The sequence below is a fragment of the Gavialis gangeticus genome, unplaced genomic scaffold, assembly GCF_001723915.1.
Source record: "Gavialis gangeticus isolate Ggan-Ray unplaced genomic scaffold, GavGan_comp1, whole genome shotgun sequence".
Classification (NCBI taxonomy): Eukaryota; Metazoa; Chordata; order Crocodylia; family Gavialidae; genus Gavialis; species Gavialis gangeticus.
Window position 1 is genome coordinate 38,851,518 of NW_017729006.1, and position 17,626 is coordinate 38,869,143.

The 17,626-nt window shown below is 38.1% G+C and overlaps 1 protein-coding gene across 1 annotated transcript in view; it reads left to right on the plus strand.

The window, feature by feature from the left end:
* CNTNAP2 (contactin associated protein-like 2) overlaps nt 1-17,626 on the plus strand; it is a 1,521,099-nt gene that overhangs the window by 693,685 nt on the left and 809,788 nt on the right. The window contains exon 10 of the mRNA XM_019508724.1: nt 8,918-9,083. Within this exon, the coding sequence (XP_019364269.1) occupies nt 8,918-9,083 (166 nt within the window). The remainder of the gene's footprint in view (nt 1-8,917; nt 9,084-17,626) is intronic.

The following is a 17,626-nucleotide window of genomic DNA, read 5'->3' on the forward strand; positions in this document are numbered from 1 at the left end:
AGGAGGTGATCCTCCCCCTCTATGCGACACTGGTCAGGCCACAGCTGAAGTACTGTGTCCAGTTCTGTGCACCCCACTTCAGGAAGGATGTGGACAACAGTGAGAGGGTCCAGAGGAGGGCCACCCACATGATCCGGGGACAACAGTGCAGACCCTACAATGAGAGACTGTAGGACCTGAACCTGTTCAGCCTTCACAAGAGAAGGCTGAGGGGGGACCTGGTGACCATCTATAAACTCACTAGGGGGGACTAGAAGGGTTTGGGAGAAACCTTGTTTCCCCTACCGCCCCCTGGCATAACAAGGAATAACAGCCACAAGTTGTTGGAAATTAGGTTTAGATTAGACATCCATAAGAACTACTTCACAGTTAGGGTGGCTAGGATCTGGAACCAACTTCCAAGGGAAGTGGTGCTGGCCCCTACCCTGGGGGTCTTTAAGAGGAGGCTCGACGTTTACCTGGCTGGAGTCATTTGAGCCCAGTTTTTCTCCTGCCCAGGCAGGGGGTCAGACTTGAAGATCTACAAGCTTCCTTCCGACCCTACTTCTATTATTCTATGATTCTATGAATTCTTTCAAAATTGTTATTAAAAGAATATCAAAGAAGGTTAACCGTTTGTATAACTTACAATGTCTAGGATTTATTTTTTAAATCAGTTACAATGTTCGTAATATAACTGATGTAAGGCTGTCATAAAGACAGAAACAATCTTAACTATGCATGTTGCATGCACATGTGCGTACATGAATTGAATTAGCTAGTTCACAAATTTAAGTAATATTATTATGATTTTTCTGATCATTAATCTAATATAATTTAATCTAAAATTATGTATAGCAACATTTAAATTAATTAAGGAAAACCAAAGCATTGCAAATATTGGAATGATTTGTTAGGATTGGTAAAATATACCATTATTAAAATTATCTAGTTATTTATCTGAAACTACTGACATTAACGTTAGTATGGCATATTTAATAAATATGCTTCACTCTACTCCATAAAATCCATGTATAGATAAATGCCATTTTTTACAGATATATGTAACTTCTGGTGATACTTAGTGTTACTTAGCTATAGTGGGGAAAGGTGTTTAAAATTCAGAAAATGCCGTGTGGAAATAGGATGTACAATTTAAAATGGAACATGTACTATGTCCCTATATCTTCTAAAGATAAGGGAGGTTTTTAAGTTTAAAATACATAAAAGCCTAATCTCCATTACATCTTGGCGTTATAAAACTGTTGCAGAGATGAGGAACATTACAGTAGAAAAGTAAAAGAAACATCTTTCAGGAAACACTTATGAACCGCTAAGGTCTAAAAGTCTTTGACTTCCTGGTTTCATTCTTCAACTCTGCCTATTCCAATGATTTCTTACTGGTGAGGCTAGCCATCAGTTGCAAAAATCCCCAGCTGTAGACCAGACCTAAAAGCTTTCTGTGGAAGAAAAAGAATGTTGTCAAAAAAATTCTCCCTGGTTCATAACTAAGTTGAAGTCAGTAATGTTACAGTAAGGATGAATTAGTTCAATTAAACCTTTTGCTGACTGAATCTCATATGATTCTAACTTTTCAACAAACTGCCTTAGTGTTGTTGCAGCCAGGTTTTTGGAGTTTTCACAGCAGTTACTACTATAAAAGTAGTTGATGGAGGAGTAGCTGCTGAGGCTTCATAGTTACTGTCAACAGTGGGTACCTCACACTGTTACTTACAGCAGTGAGTTATGATTTGATAGTATGTTCTGTGTTGCTGTCACTCTGCTGAAAATTGTCCATACATATGTAAATGGAAGTATCTATATGACAAGCTTGTTTTTGAGGGTGAGGCAAATGAAACAGGAGATAATCCATTTTGTAAATGTAAAGAGTATTGTAGACTCTTTTGTTAAAAATAGAAAGCCTCTAGGTACAATTGGCCAGAGAGAATACATAATGTATGAATATGCTGCAATTTAATCATTGTATAGCTTTCTACTCTTATATCTTCCGAAATGTTTAATAAAAATACAGGAAGAATTACGGTATAGGATTGAATTAACTGGCTCTGGCCTGGCTGCAGCCCCATGCCCTGCACCCCACTGTTGGCACAGAAATCTGGGGGGTGGCACATGCTCCCCCCATGCTCCCCTGGCACATTACCAATGCTCTTAGTGTAAAATGTACCACTAACAATTTGTGTTTTTAATGGGTTCACATCAAAATGGAAACTGTTGGAACATATAATACTTTAAAGTAAATCTTGCTACCTACACTTGCTCCCCATATAGCAAAAGGCTTGTCTTTTCTTGCTTGTGCCTAAAGTCATAAAATGGAGCACTAGTCATGTATATACTTTATTTGAATTTCTAAACAGAGACTTAAAATATCCAAATAAATTTGAAATGTCTTTAAAACCTAAACAGTCTCAAAACAGTGAATTCCCTGTAATTGTGCTCAGAGGCCTACACAAATACTAGAATTACGAACAAGAAGTATGTTACTCACCACTAACATGAAAGTGGGCCTAATGACTCAATGGAAGAATGAACAGCGTTCTATGCCATTGAAGCTGGTTGAAACAGAATATAATTCTGTGGCTGGAATTTGACAAGCAGTGGTTTTTCTAAATATAATTTTGAAATGTTTTTGCTCAAGCTATAGAGATACTAACTTCCATTTCCCATTCTTCCTTTAAAGATCCTGAAGTGTCAACCAAATTATTTTATCATTTTTCCTCAGACAAAAAACAAATAAAAATGTTTTTTTAACTTTCTAACACTTTTATAGAAATTGATCCAATCTGCAGAATAATTCCACAGAGAGCAATACAAAGAAAGAAGAAACTTCATTAGTGTATTTGTCTGAGATCCCTGTTGAACATTTATCCTGATTTATTAGAATAATAATAGTAATAATAACAATATTTAGTATTTTCATCCTGAGAGAGCGTTACAAGTGTCAGCTAATTAATCCCTGCAGAACTCCCTTGAGAGAGGTGCTTGTGCTTACTTTTTATGGACTGCGTTAATTATTGTGAAATATTGTGGGATGTGGTTTCTTCACTTTCTCCACTCAAATCCTGTCTGAGAAGACCAGATGGAATGCTCTTTCAGCATCATAAACAGCTGCTAGACAAGCAAGATAAACATCTGAACTGAAATATTTAGGTTTATTTGAATGTTATTGAACCTGAACATGCATCCCTTCTCTCTGGATAGCCAAATATACTCTATATTCATTGACTGAATGAAAACAAAGCAACTACTAGCAATCAAGAACATCAAGTACATACCACTAGGACATCTTTCACTGTACTCCATTATTTGGCTATATGAATGCTACAATGCAGATATAATATAATAAAAAAGAATAGAAATGTGTCCATGCTTCTGACATAACTGCATCAGGATTTTATTTGTTTTACTAAGATATTGAAAAACATTAAAAAAAATGACTGGGCTTCATTGGAAAATGAACAAAATTCTATGAAGCCAAATTATCAGACATGCAATGAAATTAAAATTAAAATCAAAACCTCTCATCTTTTCAGTTTAGAGCTCTTGTATTTTCTTTATAGTGGTTTCTTTGGCTATAGCAGCTAGTACCTGGTTTTCCAAATATTGGGGTCTGGATTGCATATTACATGTTGAAGGCCACATCCTGAGCTCATGGTGCATATATAATTGATTAGGATATGAGTGGATTTGTTGCACCAGTGTGATAAAAGTGAGAATCTAGCTACACGTCTGTTCCCTCTTCCAAACAACTTGTGTGATTTCAGTTGTTTCTTGGAGTTATGTGAACATGTGGACAGACCCTTGGAAATTTGTATTTATCTATAGAAAAATGGAAGGAAGGAGAATAGCTGTACATTATATATATCAGGGCTGTGCAAAGTGTGGACCCTGATTTGATTCGGCTGAGATACGGCCCAATTTGGGGGCTGAATCTCTGAATCCAAATCAAATCAGGAGACCCTTTAATTTCTCTTAACTGAATCAGAACCCTCCAAATCGATTCAGAGAGATTTGGAAAGATTTGACAATTTGGCCTGTGATGGTTGGGGCCTGACGTGTTGCACAGCCTGTCTGGTGCATAGCCCTGCCCCTCAACTCACCTGCCCTGCCTTTGATGTTAAACCATTAGGAGAAGGGTTCAGTGGAGATCTCCCTGGGAGGGCCTCCTGACAAACGGCAGTACTTATGATTTTGTTTGGCACGATGTTCCACGGGGCTCTGCCTCCCCTACACCCCATCCACACACCAACCAGATGGATATTCATAGAGAGGGGATTTTGGCCCTGCGGGGTTGCCCACAGCCTGCCTCAAGTGAGGTCCCATTCTGACGTGGATGCAGATGAATCTTCTCCCTCTGACTTCGAAGCATGGCCTGCCTCCTCTAAGCTCCTTAATTTCCTTTTCCCTTTTTTAGAAGAAATACTCCCCTGAGGAGGAGAGGGCTGTGGAGCTGCCTCCTTGGCTCCAGCCTCCTCTAGGGGCCTCAATTGCCTCCTCTTTCCTGCTCCCTACAGGGAGCTTCAATGCTTCCCTCAGGTTGTCTTCAGCGGGGAGCTGGAGGGCTTCCCCTGCTCTGCCTCCTGCAGGGAGCCCAGAGGTTTCGCCTGCATAGCCTGTGGGAGACACACAGGCTGCACCGCTCCTCCTCCACACAGGAGCCTCAGCACGTCCAACGTGCTGCCCACCATCACTCGCTTTCCCCGGCTCCACCTCTGCCCTGGTTCCAGTGGGGCTTTTCAGTTTTCCCACGGCAGCCAGTATGGCCACCGTTACTGGTCCAGCTGTTCCCCACATGAAAAACAGCTGATTAAACAGCCAGCATAATGCCAGCTCATGCAGCCACGGCTGCGGCCATGGTCTCAGCTCCTGCACCAGCTGTCCGGCAGAGGGTAAGTCACCCCCCACTGGGGGTCTGTTTCCAGGGTTTGGGGCCCACGGGGTTTCCCCTCTCCCATTCGGGAGCCTGTGGTGGCACCTCACTGCCACACGGCCATAGACGCAGCTTTGAATGTTTTTTCTATATACGCCAAGGTACCAGGCAGCTCGTGAATGCTCCAATGGTGGGGCAGATGGAGTGTCCCACAGGAGCATGGGAGTGGGGGGTCCCCAGTGTGCTCAGCAGCAGACCAGAACCACCTGGAAGTGGCCCCCCTGCACTCCTCTGGCTCAGCTGCTGGAGCCTCCTGGGTCTGGGAGGGCACCTGGGGTCCCCCCATGGCCAATCGCTGAGCCAAGGGAGTGCCAGGGGGCCTCCCAGCATGCTGGATGGTGGACCCAGAAAAGGACCGGAAGTCCATGCACCCCAGCATCGCAGAGTTCATGAGCCACGCCTGGTACATCGAGGTATGTAGAAAAAACATTTAAAGCTGTGTCTATGGCCGAATTGCTGATTCTCTGAATCAGCATCGAATCTTCAGATTCAGATTCAGCCGAATTGAGTCAGGGACAGTGATCCAAATCAATTAATTGAATCACTGTCTCTGATTCAGGCCGAATCCAAATCTGAATTGAATATGGACTGTTTCACACACCCCTCATATATATGTGTGATCCAGTTAATTATAATATGGCCTTTAAATAATGCTGATAGACTTTTAGCACACAAACCTCATAGATCTTGTTCCCCTTTCACGAATCTGGATTTCACTGGATCAATTCCACCTCTGATACAATTGTATTATGTTTACTTGCATTTGATTACATTTTGAGATGCACACAAAATATTTTTTAAAATCTTAACTCATTTGCATATTTGAGATCACCAGTCATGCTCTTCTGCTGATTAATGGCTTCTAAAGGGAGGCAAATTCAAGGTGATAATAGTGAATGCCAGTTAACAACTTGCATCAGTTAGATTTTAATCTGACAGATATTTTGGCAAAGAGACATTATTTCTGTAATTTGTTTTTTGAAAATCACTGCAAGCCCATAGATACCAAGGAGCATCTGCACATTAAACCAGTCTCTCATTAGCTTAAAAATAAAAATTAATAATGTAAAAATGAAAATCTCATAATAAAGTATAAACCAAAGCTTTTTTGTCTCTGACAAAAAAAATATCATTTGCATTGTCCTTCAAAAAGCAACTTGAATAATGTAGAATAAATTGTATATGCATATTCAGATTACAGTTTCAAGTATTGTGTTTCATTGTTGGGACCAGGGATCAGCCCTAAACAATGCATAAAACATTTGAAGGTGTACCTTGAGTATGAGTGTTTATTCCTCATTGTATCATAAAAAACAATGTTTGTTTTTTCTTTGGATTGCTGCCTTAAAAAATATCTCAACTGATACAGCCTGATTGGGTTGAGGAGTAAGTTATGTTGTCACCTTCACTGTTCTATTGTTTTACAAGTGTTGGTAATTTTAAATCATGGAAGAGAAATGGGAACCACTTGCTTCCTGTTTCTACCAGTCCAAAATAAAACCCTGACCCCAAACTCTGAGGGAACTGTTGGGATTATTCAGATTTGATCCATATTTGATCTTTGTATTATGAGCCCATCTCTTTTCTTTAAGAACTGTAATTAGATTCTGATTTTGTTGAAAACAACCATGCAGAAAGACCTGAAGATGCCGGATATGAGCATGTTTCTGAACATAAGCATCAGCATTTTCATTTGTGAACATAAGCATCAACAGCGTATCTCCTATATTCCATTGTAAGTGAAGTTTTCAACCCACAAAGTTTACTTGTCAGAAAGAAAACCAATACAATGTTTGAACAATACATGTCTCAGTTATTTGGCCTTGCACAGTGACAGTATTATTGTCAGCCCTAGTTATGGAACTTCATTTAATTCTTATTTCTTTCATTGTGGAGAGAGTCTTAAAGGCTAAAACTGAATATCTGAAGGAGAAAACATTGCTTTTATTCTTGTGTATCATTAACAACAATTATAATGTGCTAAGTTACTATTAGCTATGCAGTAAGGCACAATCCATGTGTCTCAGAATTTAGGCTGGGCTTTTTACAATTGCTGAGTGAGTTGAAATGCCTAAGTCCCACTAAAATCAATGAGCATTGTGCATTTTTATATCCTCCATGGCAGGGGAAAAGATAACAATATACAACAAAGAATCTTTTATGCAATAAGTCTGAACATATTTCAGTTCCTTCCTATGTTCTTTCTATGTTTTTTGCATAGCACATTTCAATGATCAACTATATACAATTTCATTTCTTCTTAGCTTTTATTAGCTGATTTTGATAGGTATCGTGATCAAAGCAGATCTTTTTTGAACTGCATAAGGGGATATGTAAGAGGGTTGATGTGCCTGCTCCCAAGCAGGTGGGCTTTATCCCCTTAAGGTCTCCTCAGCCAGGCCATGCAATAGTATGTAATATAAACAGTCCCCTTGCCCAAACAAACAAGCAAAGCAAAATCTTCAGCCCTTCTGGAACTGCCAGGTCCAGCAGGGAGTAGCAGCAGACAGAACAGCAGCAAAGGCAGGGAGGAGAGCACAGAGCAATGTACTGGTCAGGGGAAGAGGATCAGAGTGTCATTTGCACACCTGGAGCAGGTAAGGCTTACCTTATGCCATGCCTGACAAAAAGATTTGCCCCCTGCTGTTATATAAAGTTAAACTACTCCGTTTGTTGTGATGCCTGTTTATAGCTGATGCAAGCTGAGGCTCCATCTCCTTCAAATGGAGTTGCTTATTTATTTGTTTATTACTATTTTTGTTGAGAAGTTGGGGCTTCGGTCTTATATTTGGACACTCCAAAAACTCTCATCTGAATCTTTTGATAATCTTTTCATTTGTAATTTAGCAGCATTGACTAATGCTGTATTTTCATGTTTTCATTCAGTTCTACTTTGAGTGAATTGCTCATGTGTTCAAATGATCCTCAATCTCAAAGAATTAGTGTTTCTGAGAGCCTTGATGCTTTGTACAGATGAAAGACTCATTGAGTGAAAAACAGGTTCTGCTTCAGTAAAATCACCATGGGTCAATCTAAAAGACTATAGGGTTTGGAGATCCTTGTAGTAAATTTCTTCCTTTTTTTTCTTGTTGGTTTTTTTTTTTTCTTTTCCTTTTGTGTTAATGGAAAATTAACTGTAATAGACATAACTGTAAGGGTATTAAATTTGAGTGGAACATAGAAGTAGCTTTGTTATAATTTAGCAATGTTTTCCCAGTTTTTAATGAGGTAGTGAGTGGGCTGGCTTTAAGAATGTCTTGAAAGGATGCAGTTCCTTCTGTAAAAATACAAATGAAGCATCCCTAATTACAAAGGCTTTTGTACACATGAAATAAATGTTTATGTAAAAATCTATTCTTTCATTGTAATAAAATGGTTTGTTCCAATCATGCATATTGTACTCGGTCTGTACTTGGGTGAATCTCCTGCTAATGTCAACAGATTTTCCTGTCTATTAATATAAACAGATTTTCCTATCTAAGGGCTGAACCTGGAGTAATATCACTGGCTTAACAACAAGTCTTAACATACATGACTTGTGATGTTAGTATAGCCTTTTTTTCTGAGAATGACTAACATCAAACTATAATCAAGCAGGCAGAGGTTTTCTACTGTAATATAAAACAGCATTTTAAACCAAGCTGAAGACTAGACTAGATTACTTGCATTTTTCCATCTCAGTTCTATGATGCCTCATAGTTACTAACCAAAACATATGTTGTGACTAGACTGATGTGAAAACATAAGTAGCGTCTCTTTAAGACTTGAAGGACAGCAGCCATCCACCAGGTGGAAACAAATATGGAAGAAGTTGCAACCTGCACTGTTGTGTTTCTGTAGTTGTTATTGTTTAATTAAACAGCATCCATCAGTTTCTTTCTTCATATCTGGAAAGTATTTCTTTGGTAACAGGAAAAATGATGCCTTCAGTTTTAGTAAAGTATGTCAGCCACCAGTATTAATAATGCTCTTGCTTCCTCTGCTTTGCAGGATTCCCATCACTGGTGAATGACTCAGATCGCTCCCAGCTATCTTTCCAAGGATGCATGCAGTTCATTCATGTGGATGACCAACCTGTAGACTTGCATGCAGTGGAGCAAGGCAAGCTAGGAAGCTTTGCAAATGTAATCATCGATATGTGTGCCATTATTGACAGGTAAGTTAGGGAGAAATCACTGGGAACTACCTAAGATAGCTTAATACTGTAGATTATGTCATGACATAATAATACCAGGAAAAACTGCCTCTCCCTAAAAGCCGCATGGTTCATAAAGTTACCAGATGACTCTTGGGCTCTCCTTTCAAAAGGTAATTGCTACTGTAGGTGTAAATGGAGAAGATAACATCAGCCAATCATAATGCAGCTGACTTATTCATTTGAGTAATGCAAATGCATTGGGGGGGGGGGAATTGTGAAAATTGTCTTTATTTTTAAAATTATATTCTAGTCACCATGTCATGTCTTAGAAATATAGATGTCCCCAGGATATGACACTCATATTACTGATAGAGGAGTTATTTGCAAAGCTTAGAGGAGATTCCATTTTGTAGGACTCAGTAATGTACTGGGATTGGAGTTATTTGAGAAATTTAGCAGACTGTCTGCATAATTATATTATCTCTTTAATAGCATAGTTATATTTTTGTAACTTGCCTCTGAATGACTACATTATTAGCCTGAGCAATTTTACGAAGGTTATTTTTTTTTAATAGTCCCCTTTAGTATAGCAAAGCTTTAGTATAGCAAATGTGTTAAATTTTAGGGTTACTGCATACCTTATCTATTATTCCAGTCTTTCCCTAAGAGATGGTTGGAGTTAAGGTTGGAGAAGGTAGAATTTTCTGAAGGGCTTGGTATGGGGGGTCAGACATAGTAAATTTGTATGTAACTCTGTAAATAATGCATGCATTTGGAACTTTAGGTGCCTTTCTAGGAGACAGAAAATAAAATAAATGTTATTTATGTAATAAATAGAATCTATTACAGTGAAATTCTTCTCCTTGAGTAAAAAAAAACCTATTAAGTACACTTCAGTTCATTGCACTCAAAAAGGGTAAGTGTGAACATTTCACAAAGAGTTACTCCTGATTTCTAAACAAAGTAGAAGAACCAGGTAGTGTCAAGTCATGAGAGAAAAAATACTGATGATCTGCTTTAAAGGGACTAAATCTATATTGGTTGTTCAGTGTGCTGACACCTTAAAGAAACAAGCAATTTCATCCCCAAGGTGGATAAATTGCAACTTGAGATCCAGCAAGCTGTAGAAGAGCAATCTTGTGGAACTTTGCTATAATATAAGGCTTCCTCAGAGTACTTAGTTTCTCAGAGAATGGTAGTAGGTTCACATGCTCACATAAATGTACATGTAATAAATAGCCAGGCTGTTCTAAAACAGCATTGTGGTCCTGCCTTAACTCTCCTTTGATAGTTTTCTGTCAGAACCTATCTCTAACGGTAAGTCTTTTCAAGTGTGTGTGTGTGTGTGTGTGTGTGTGTGTGTGTGTGTGCGCGCGCATATTTAAAATGTTTCCCCTTCTTGTTTGAGAAGAATGCTTGTAGTATCAAGGGATGAAGCAGTGGGCTACACATGTAAAGTCTAGTGTGTGGTGAAAAATATGTGACTTTTATGTACATTTAGGTTAATTGCATTCTGCTGTGAAGCTGTAGATAAATGCATCATTTTTTAAAAGTTTAGTGAATTTGAGATCTGTACCTTATCCTATAATATACCTAGACTGTCAAGAACAAAGACTTTGAAAAACAAAATGAAATAACATACATTAGTTCAGTTCCCAAACTTTCTGCTTTTTCTAACACATGCGTATTCTAGAACCAGGAAATCATTTCATAGGGTGTAGACACATAACACTTTAACACTAGTGAGTTTATAACTCTATGTACGAATGTAAGTTACACTCGTACTGAGATAAGACAGTGCTTTGACTGTAGGTGCCCACAGTAAGCATTATTGCAATTTCTCACCATTAGCGGGTGGAGGAACAAGAAGTATCCTGTGGCCTATAGAAAAGAGCAACCTGAAGATGAAATTAACTAGTATTGCTGCAGACAGATGACATGCATCGTAGTGTAAATTACACTGTTGTAGTGTTACTCCTGAGTTTCCAAGGGCTAATTGTATCACAGAGTAGACATGAACATAGGGCTACATGTCATGCATCCTCTAAACATTTGAGTGTTATTTATTATTCTTTGGGGATTGACAAGATGCTCCAGAATAGGTAGGAATCCAGACATCCTTTTTGTCAGATGGGAGAGTTGGGTGGAGTTATAAAAGTAAAAATGATATGAATGTAAAGAAGGCTATCATAGGAAAGAAGTTATTTTTTTTTCCCTAACCTTCCTTCAATCTGGTTGACTCTAGAGAGGCCTCCACAGATTATTATCCAGTAGTTTAAGTTGATCTGTTCTGGTTTTCAGTTTTCTATTTTTGGAAATAAAGGCAGCTCTAAAAAAACCCCCAAAAAAGGATGTGAAAAGATCTGTTGTTGGTACTTCATTTTTTATCCCCAGCTGATGAATTTACACACTGGTGTTCAGGCTAATTCCAATCTCACTTATGCATGTGTAAATAAGAAGCAATTCTACTGAACTGAATAGAATTCCACTGCAGTGAAATTAATGAGAGACCATCTACTTCCGTAAAATTGGAGAAAAGAAACAGAACTTAATAGTAGAAAAATGCTGGAGGAAGGGGAAACAAATGTATTTTTCCAAATATGATATAAACCTTCATGGCTAATTACAGGCAGTCAAAAAGCCTGAAGCTGAATCGATTCAGTCTTCTCAGGTTAATCTAAACTGTGTAGCTTGAACTGATAAGCAAGTGAAAAGACATTCACTTTTGATTCTGGAAATGCAGCCGTATGCCTATAGTGGCCCACACCAGAAGCTTGGGGGTGCTAGAGCATACTGCCCTGCTCAGCTGGAGCAGGCAGCTTGGGCCAAGGCTAGCCCACCCATCCTGCATGGGGGTTTGCAGGGGAGATGCACAGCATCCTGGGATGCTGGGGAACTGTGAGTTAACTTGAACCTAGATGGGATCTGGGACAGAAGTTCAATAAACTAATTTAACCTAAATCAGTTGAGTCTGATAATACATCTATCAGAGTTTATCTTAAACTGGTTTCAGCCATTCTGAAAGTGGCTTATGTGCATTGAACTTCTGTTGTGTTATAGATCTGAACTGGTTTCTGCTCACTTATACTGCTTTATATGTAATTTCTGTCTCTAGCCCATATGTAATGGACTATATTCTTAAAGATTTATCTGGTCTAAACATTACTACATATACAAATTACTTCAAAACAGATAGTAAATGTATGAACAAGCCAACCTGTATTTATATTCTGCTTATATTTTGCCACTCTATTTGGAGCATTAGACATAGACATCCATAACATGATGTAGGATAAAGAAGTGTCTCATTTTTTTTCTTTGTTTTTTAAATTCAGTTGGATTTTGTTGTAGTCAGGACTTTTTTGTTTAAAAAAAGAAGAAAGAATTAAGAATAGAAACCCAAAAACCCAAAGTGTGATGTAGGGAATAGGGACTGAAGACATTGCTTCCTTTCTAATTTAAAAATGGCTAAGTTTACAAGTATTATTTTATTCTGTAGCTTAAACTTTAAAAGAAATCCCTTATATGGGGTGATTTGGAAGTGATATAGCAAGTTTAAGATCGAAATGAATGTTTATAGTTGTCTTATTAACATCTGAAATGAGGGATTACAAGCAGTTTTGGCAAAACATACTGCCATACATAATAGTACTATTTGTGGGCTTTTTTTTAAGATATCAAGTGCCATGTGCACTGCATATAGGCTTGATTTTATTTGTGTGGCTGAGATATTGGGATCCTCTTGCTTTTCTCACTTGTTTGGCACTGAATCATAAAGGCTTCAGTCTTCATCAACATGGAAATTGCTTTCATGGCCACACTTCAGTAAAGACTCCCACTGGGCAAAAAGATAAGCCGTCAAAATGAATTATTTTTACTGCAGATTTCAGTTATTTGTTTGGAAAAACTGAAAGTTGTAAACAGTGGCATTTTTCATCATTAGCTAAATATGTAGTATGAAGGGGACAATTTCTAAATAAGGACAATAAGATGAAAGGTGAGGAATCTTTTGAGTTCTTGCATTATACTCAACCTACTAGCAGCTCTTTTTTAAGTCCCAAATTCTATCAGTGATACACCTTTTATGAAGACTCTCGCTGAATTTTAATTCCAGGTTTTTTCCCCCAGAACACTGAAAAAACAGGAGAAATGGGAAATCACTCATATTAAAATATCACAATTGTATTTGGCAAAAGGTTTGTGACACCATGTCCTGTTTATTTCATCTAGCATGTTACTGTTGAATCAAGGCATGCAAATGAAAGACTCATTTGGATTTTAAACTCTAAAGCTAAGAGAATTCGACTTTTTAAGTAGTGATATGGTATGAGTATATGTAATTTAAGTACCTAAAAGTTTATATAGACATACATGGATATATATATCTTCATAATCAGCACGGAAATGTAGAGAAAATCTCTGGATGGTTGGGGTCAGAAAAAAATGAGACAGAAAAAATATATAGCAGAAATGTGTTTTAAAAATAACAACAAAAAGAAATAATCACAATTAAAATTGAGAAAAAAGTTCATTCCTTGCTACAGTGTCCAAATAATCTGTAAATGTACTTGCAATGTACATCTCACTGTTGTCAGTGATCAACATGCCATACAGCTAGCAACAGCTCAGATCCCTATACACCTCCTTTACTTACCATTAACAAATGGAGTTGTTGTTAGAGTCCAGATGGTATAGTTGTACATCAGGATTTTAACACAGGACATTGAATGAGAATTATTATTCACAACTAATTTTTCCTGGCACCCTCAGAGAGTTACCAAGTGCTACTGGCTTTGCAGTAGTTGAGGATATGGATTTTTTTTATCACTGAATAGTCATAATGAGATGATTTTACAATTATGGATTCAAAATTGTTATTGATTATGCATAACATATGTCGATCTTAATGGAATCTGGAAGTGCACCATAAAGACATAATAAATATTAGAGATGACATATGAAACACAACAACAGAATTTTCCTAGAGATGCTTTCCAATATTGCATGAATGTATTGAAACTGTGATTCCCTCTATCACAGAAATGGTGTCAAACTTCTTCACTAATTACATATGCGAAATATAGTGTAAGCAGTAAGACATACCAGACAGTACATTTTTGGTGGTTATTACTCATCTGCAAGGGTAATGTACTGTGTAAGCCAGGAAGCCAACATCTGATTGGCTTCAACCCCATGAACTACATTTTCTAGTTTCCTATGTGATTGCTACTCAGAAACTGAATTAATGCACTCAAATAAGGAAACAGAGTAAGCACATCAGGTGTAACATGACCAAGGGCAGGTCAAAACTTACCTTTTAAATCAGTTCATAGTCTTAGAATGTTCCAGGTCCTAGTTGTTTGGATAAGTTTGAGCCTTCATTCTTCATGTAGACATGTACAGGTGTGTGTACATGTGCGTGTGTGAATCTATAGGCCAGGTGGTGTGGAAGGCTGGGAATAAGAAAAATGTCTTCTATTGTGACATGATGAAGGGCCTACCAAAACTGCATCCTCAATGCTCATCAGGAAACAGCAGAGTTTCTGCATCATTTCTCTTCTCTCAAGACCAGTTAACTGTAAGGGGGGAAAAGAGAAATGGGAGCCATATCATCCCCTTAGCCTATGTTCCCGCCAGAGGAAGTTGTCTGGTTAAACGGATGAATGGATGATGAACCACTTTAATGTATCTTTTCCCCACCACTGACATCAACATGCTGTGATGTGTCTGCCTTGAGGCATAAGGGGGTGAAAACCACAGCCACAAAGTCTGCCAGCTGTCAAGGAGATAGGTGCAGGGGGAGTCTGCGTTCTAGGGCCCTGCACCCCTAGCTGCTGACAGGCAAAACTTCTGACAGGGGTGGGTGATACTGTGTGTTTGCTAAGGTGCACCCTCACCCAACTGACACCAAGGCAGAAAGCAGGGCAGTTCAAACAATGCTGCCTTTTATGCAGTTTTTTCTGTCCCTCCCCCAGAGCGCTGGGATTGGAAGGGAAGACAGTCACTGGCCAGCTACATAGTCAATAATGAGAGCGCTCCTTCCCCTGTCCCTTCCCCTTTCCTCTCCTTACTTTAGTTTCTATTTCCCTTGAGCTTCAAAACTCGAAAAATTTTGAAAATTTTGAAACGTTTCAACTTGCCTCATTTTATTTCGAGGCTGTTTCAAAGCTCTCTGTGTCATTCTGATTTTGCTGTTTCAAGCTCAAAATGAGTCAAAACAGTGTTAAAACAAAACTGCCAGTGAAATTTCGAACAGCTCTAATATTCAGTTCTTGGCCTTTGTGAATCTTGTGAATAAAGGTGCAGCTGAAGCTTGCAGCGATTGTTCCACTTATGCCATGACACCTACCTACTACATATTAGAGTATGACCACAGTGGGGTTATTTTCTGCAAGTCACTAAGCAACTGTCCATTTACAGGCTGTATAGAACTAATTAAGAAATGGGATCAATAGGTCCCATCACAGAAATTTTCAAAGGAAAATTACCTTTTCCCTGAGAGGAAATTCTAATTTTCTAAAGAAAAATTAAGAAAAAATTAAGAAGCATTGGAAATCTACATTTTCACACATTTCAGCTGAAATAAATTGTAAGCAAAAGAGAAAAAGGGATAAAATCTATATGTTCCACTAGAAAAGCAGTAAAAAATACACAGAGGGTGCATCTAATTATGCATTAATGTCCTTTAGTTAATGCACATTAAATGTAGTAACTCATCAATTGTAAGGTACTGGGAAAACGCACATTAGCCTGTCTTAATGGGCATTAACTAAAGAGTACAGCTTATAAGTGATGCTTAATGCGCGTTAGTCTATTTTAATGTGCATCAACTAAAAAGCACATGTGTCTATACACGAACCAGGAGGCTGCTCTGATGCACTGTAATTAGGAGATTAATCAAGCCTGCTGGAATGTGGTAATTACTGTGCTGCAGCCAGCCTCGACATCTCATGCATCAGTGCACCCATGCTTCAAAATGGTGGCAGGGATGCTTTATCTAAAGCTCATCAAATCAGCTTTAGTTAAAGCACCCCTGCTGCCATTTTGAAGCACGGGGACACTATTACACAAGATGCTGCATGCACTTGAATTAGAGTGGCTCCCGGAGCCATCTAATCAAAGTGCTCCCCCACTCCTGGAGCACATGTGAAAAATGCTCCAAATTTTTAGTGACACTTTAATGCGCATTAAAATAGTTAATGCTCATTAAGACGCATGTGTAGATGTGCTGTCTAGAGTGATTTTTTTTTTTTTATGTTTTCTCACTCTTTTCCCACAGCTTTCCAGCTTCAAAAAATCAAGTATTTCATCGAAGAGAAAGCAGTACTGGTAATAGTTACAGTATCAGCAGTAGTCTGTTTAAAAGCACTTTGTAGTACCTAAGAGTCTCAGTCACAGATAAGGACTAGTCACAGTGCAAACAGAAAAAAAAAATGATGATCCCTATGCCAAAGAATTAACCATCATACTGCATTACTGTTATTTAACACATTTCTGTTAATTAAATACATTCCTCTGTAAAAAATTGGAAGTATTTAGCCAACAGATCTTGAAGGTGGGATGACCTTCCAATGGAACAGTGTAGTTGCTTTTGTTCCCAGTTTTGTGAAATGTAATTGTTTTCTGGTTTTATTACATTTAGAAGGAATAACAGACTTTTACTATGCTGATGTAAAATGTTGTATCTCTACTCCTGATATTGTTTGGTTATTTCACTGCAGCTCTATACTCATAGGTAAGTTTTATCCTTGTGTGTTTTAACAACATTGCTTCTGAAATGGCAGCAAAGATTAATATCAATTTTCTGAACAAAATAAAATCCCAGTCACAATGTAACTGGATTATATAGGAATCAAGGAAGGGTTGCAACACCCTCATGTCCACATCAAAGTAGTTGGCCACATTAGAGCTGCTTAAATGGAACTATAAGCAGCTGCATCAAAAAAAAGAAGAAAAAAAAGACACGTAACAGCTTGTAGGATCATTGTTCACACTGGCCAAATAAATCTTAGATATATGTATTCACTTAAATTGACTTACACTTGAAGCTTTCTATTGCATTTCTAATAGCCTAAGATTCACAATAAGCACCTTTCAAAGAAGGTGTGTTGAACCTGATTCTTATATACTGTTAAGGTCAGTATATTTTACTTTGGCAATATAAAGTGAGTGTAAATATAATGGAATAATGGAACTTCCAGAAAATGAAAATCCAAAGCCTATTTATTTCTAATTATCTTGTATTTTTATAAAGTTAACTTATATCTAAAGGTACTTCATGTGAGTCTATTCTGGGAATAATACTGTTTATAAAACTCTTTAAGAAAAACAAATTAATCAGTCTGAAGTGAACAAGCAAGAGAGAGGACATTCTTTCCATTATGCATCACCTGCATCCTGTTAGCTGTCCAGTACATTAATTCTGCTGTACAACAAAGCTAGAAAGGATTTGGGGAGGAAAAGAGCTGGTTTCATTTTTTTCAGGTGCGTGAGAATTCATCAGCACTGGGTTTTTAGCTTGTAGCCTAGCCAATAAAATATATTAAAGTTTTACTTCTTTA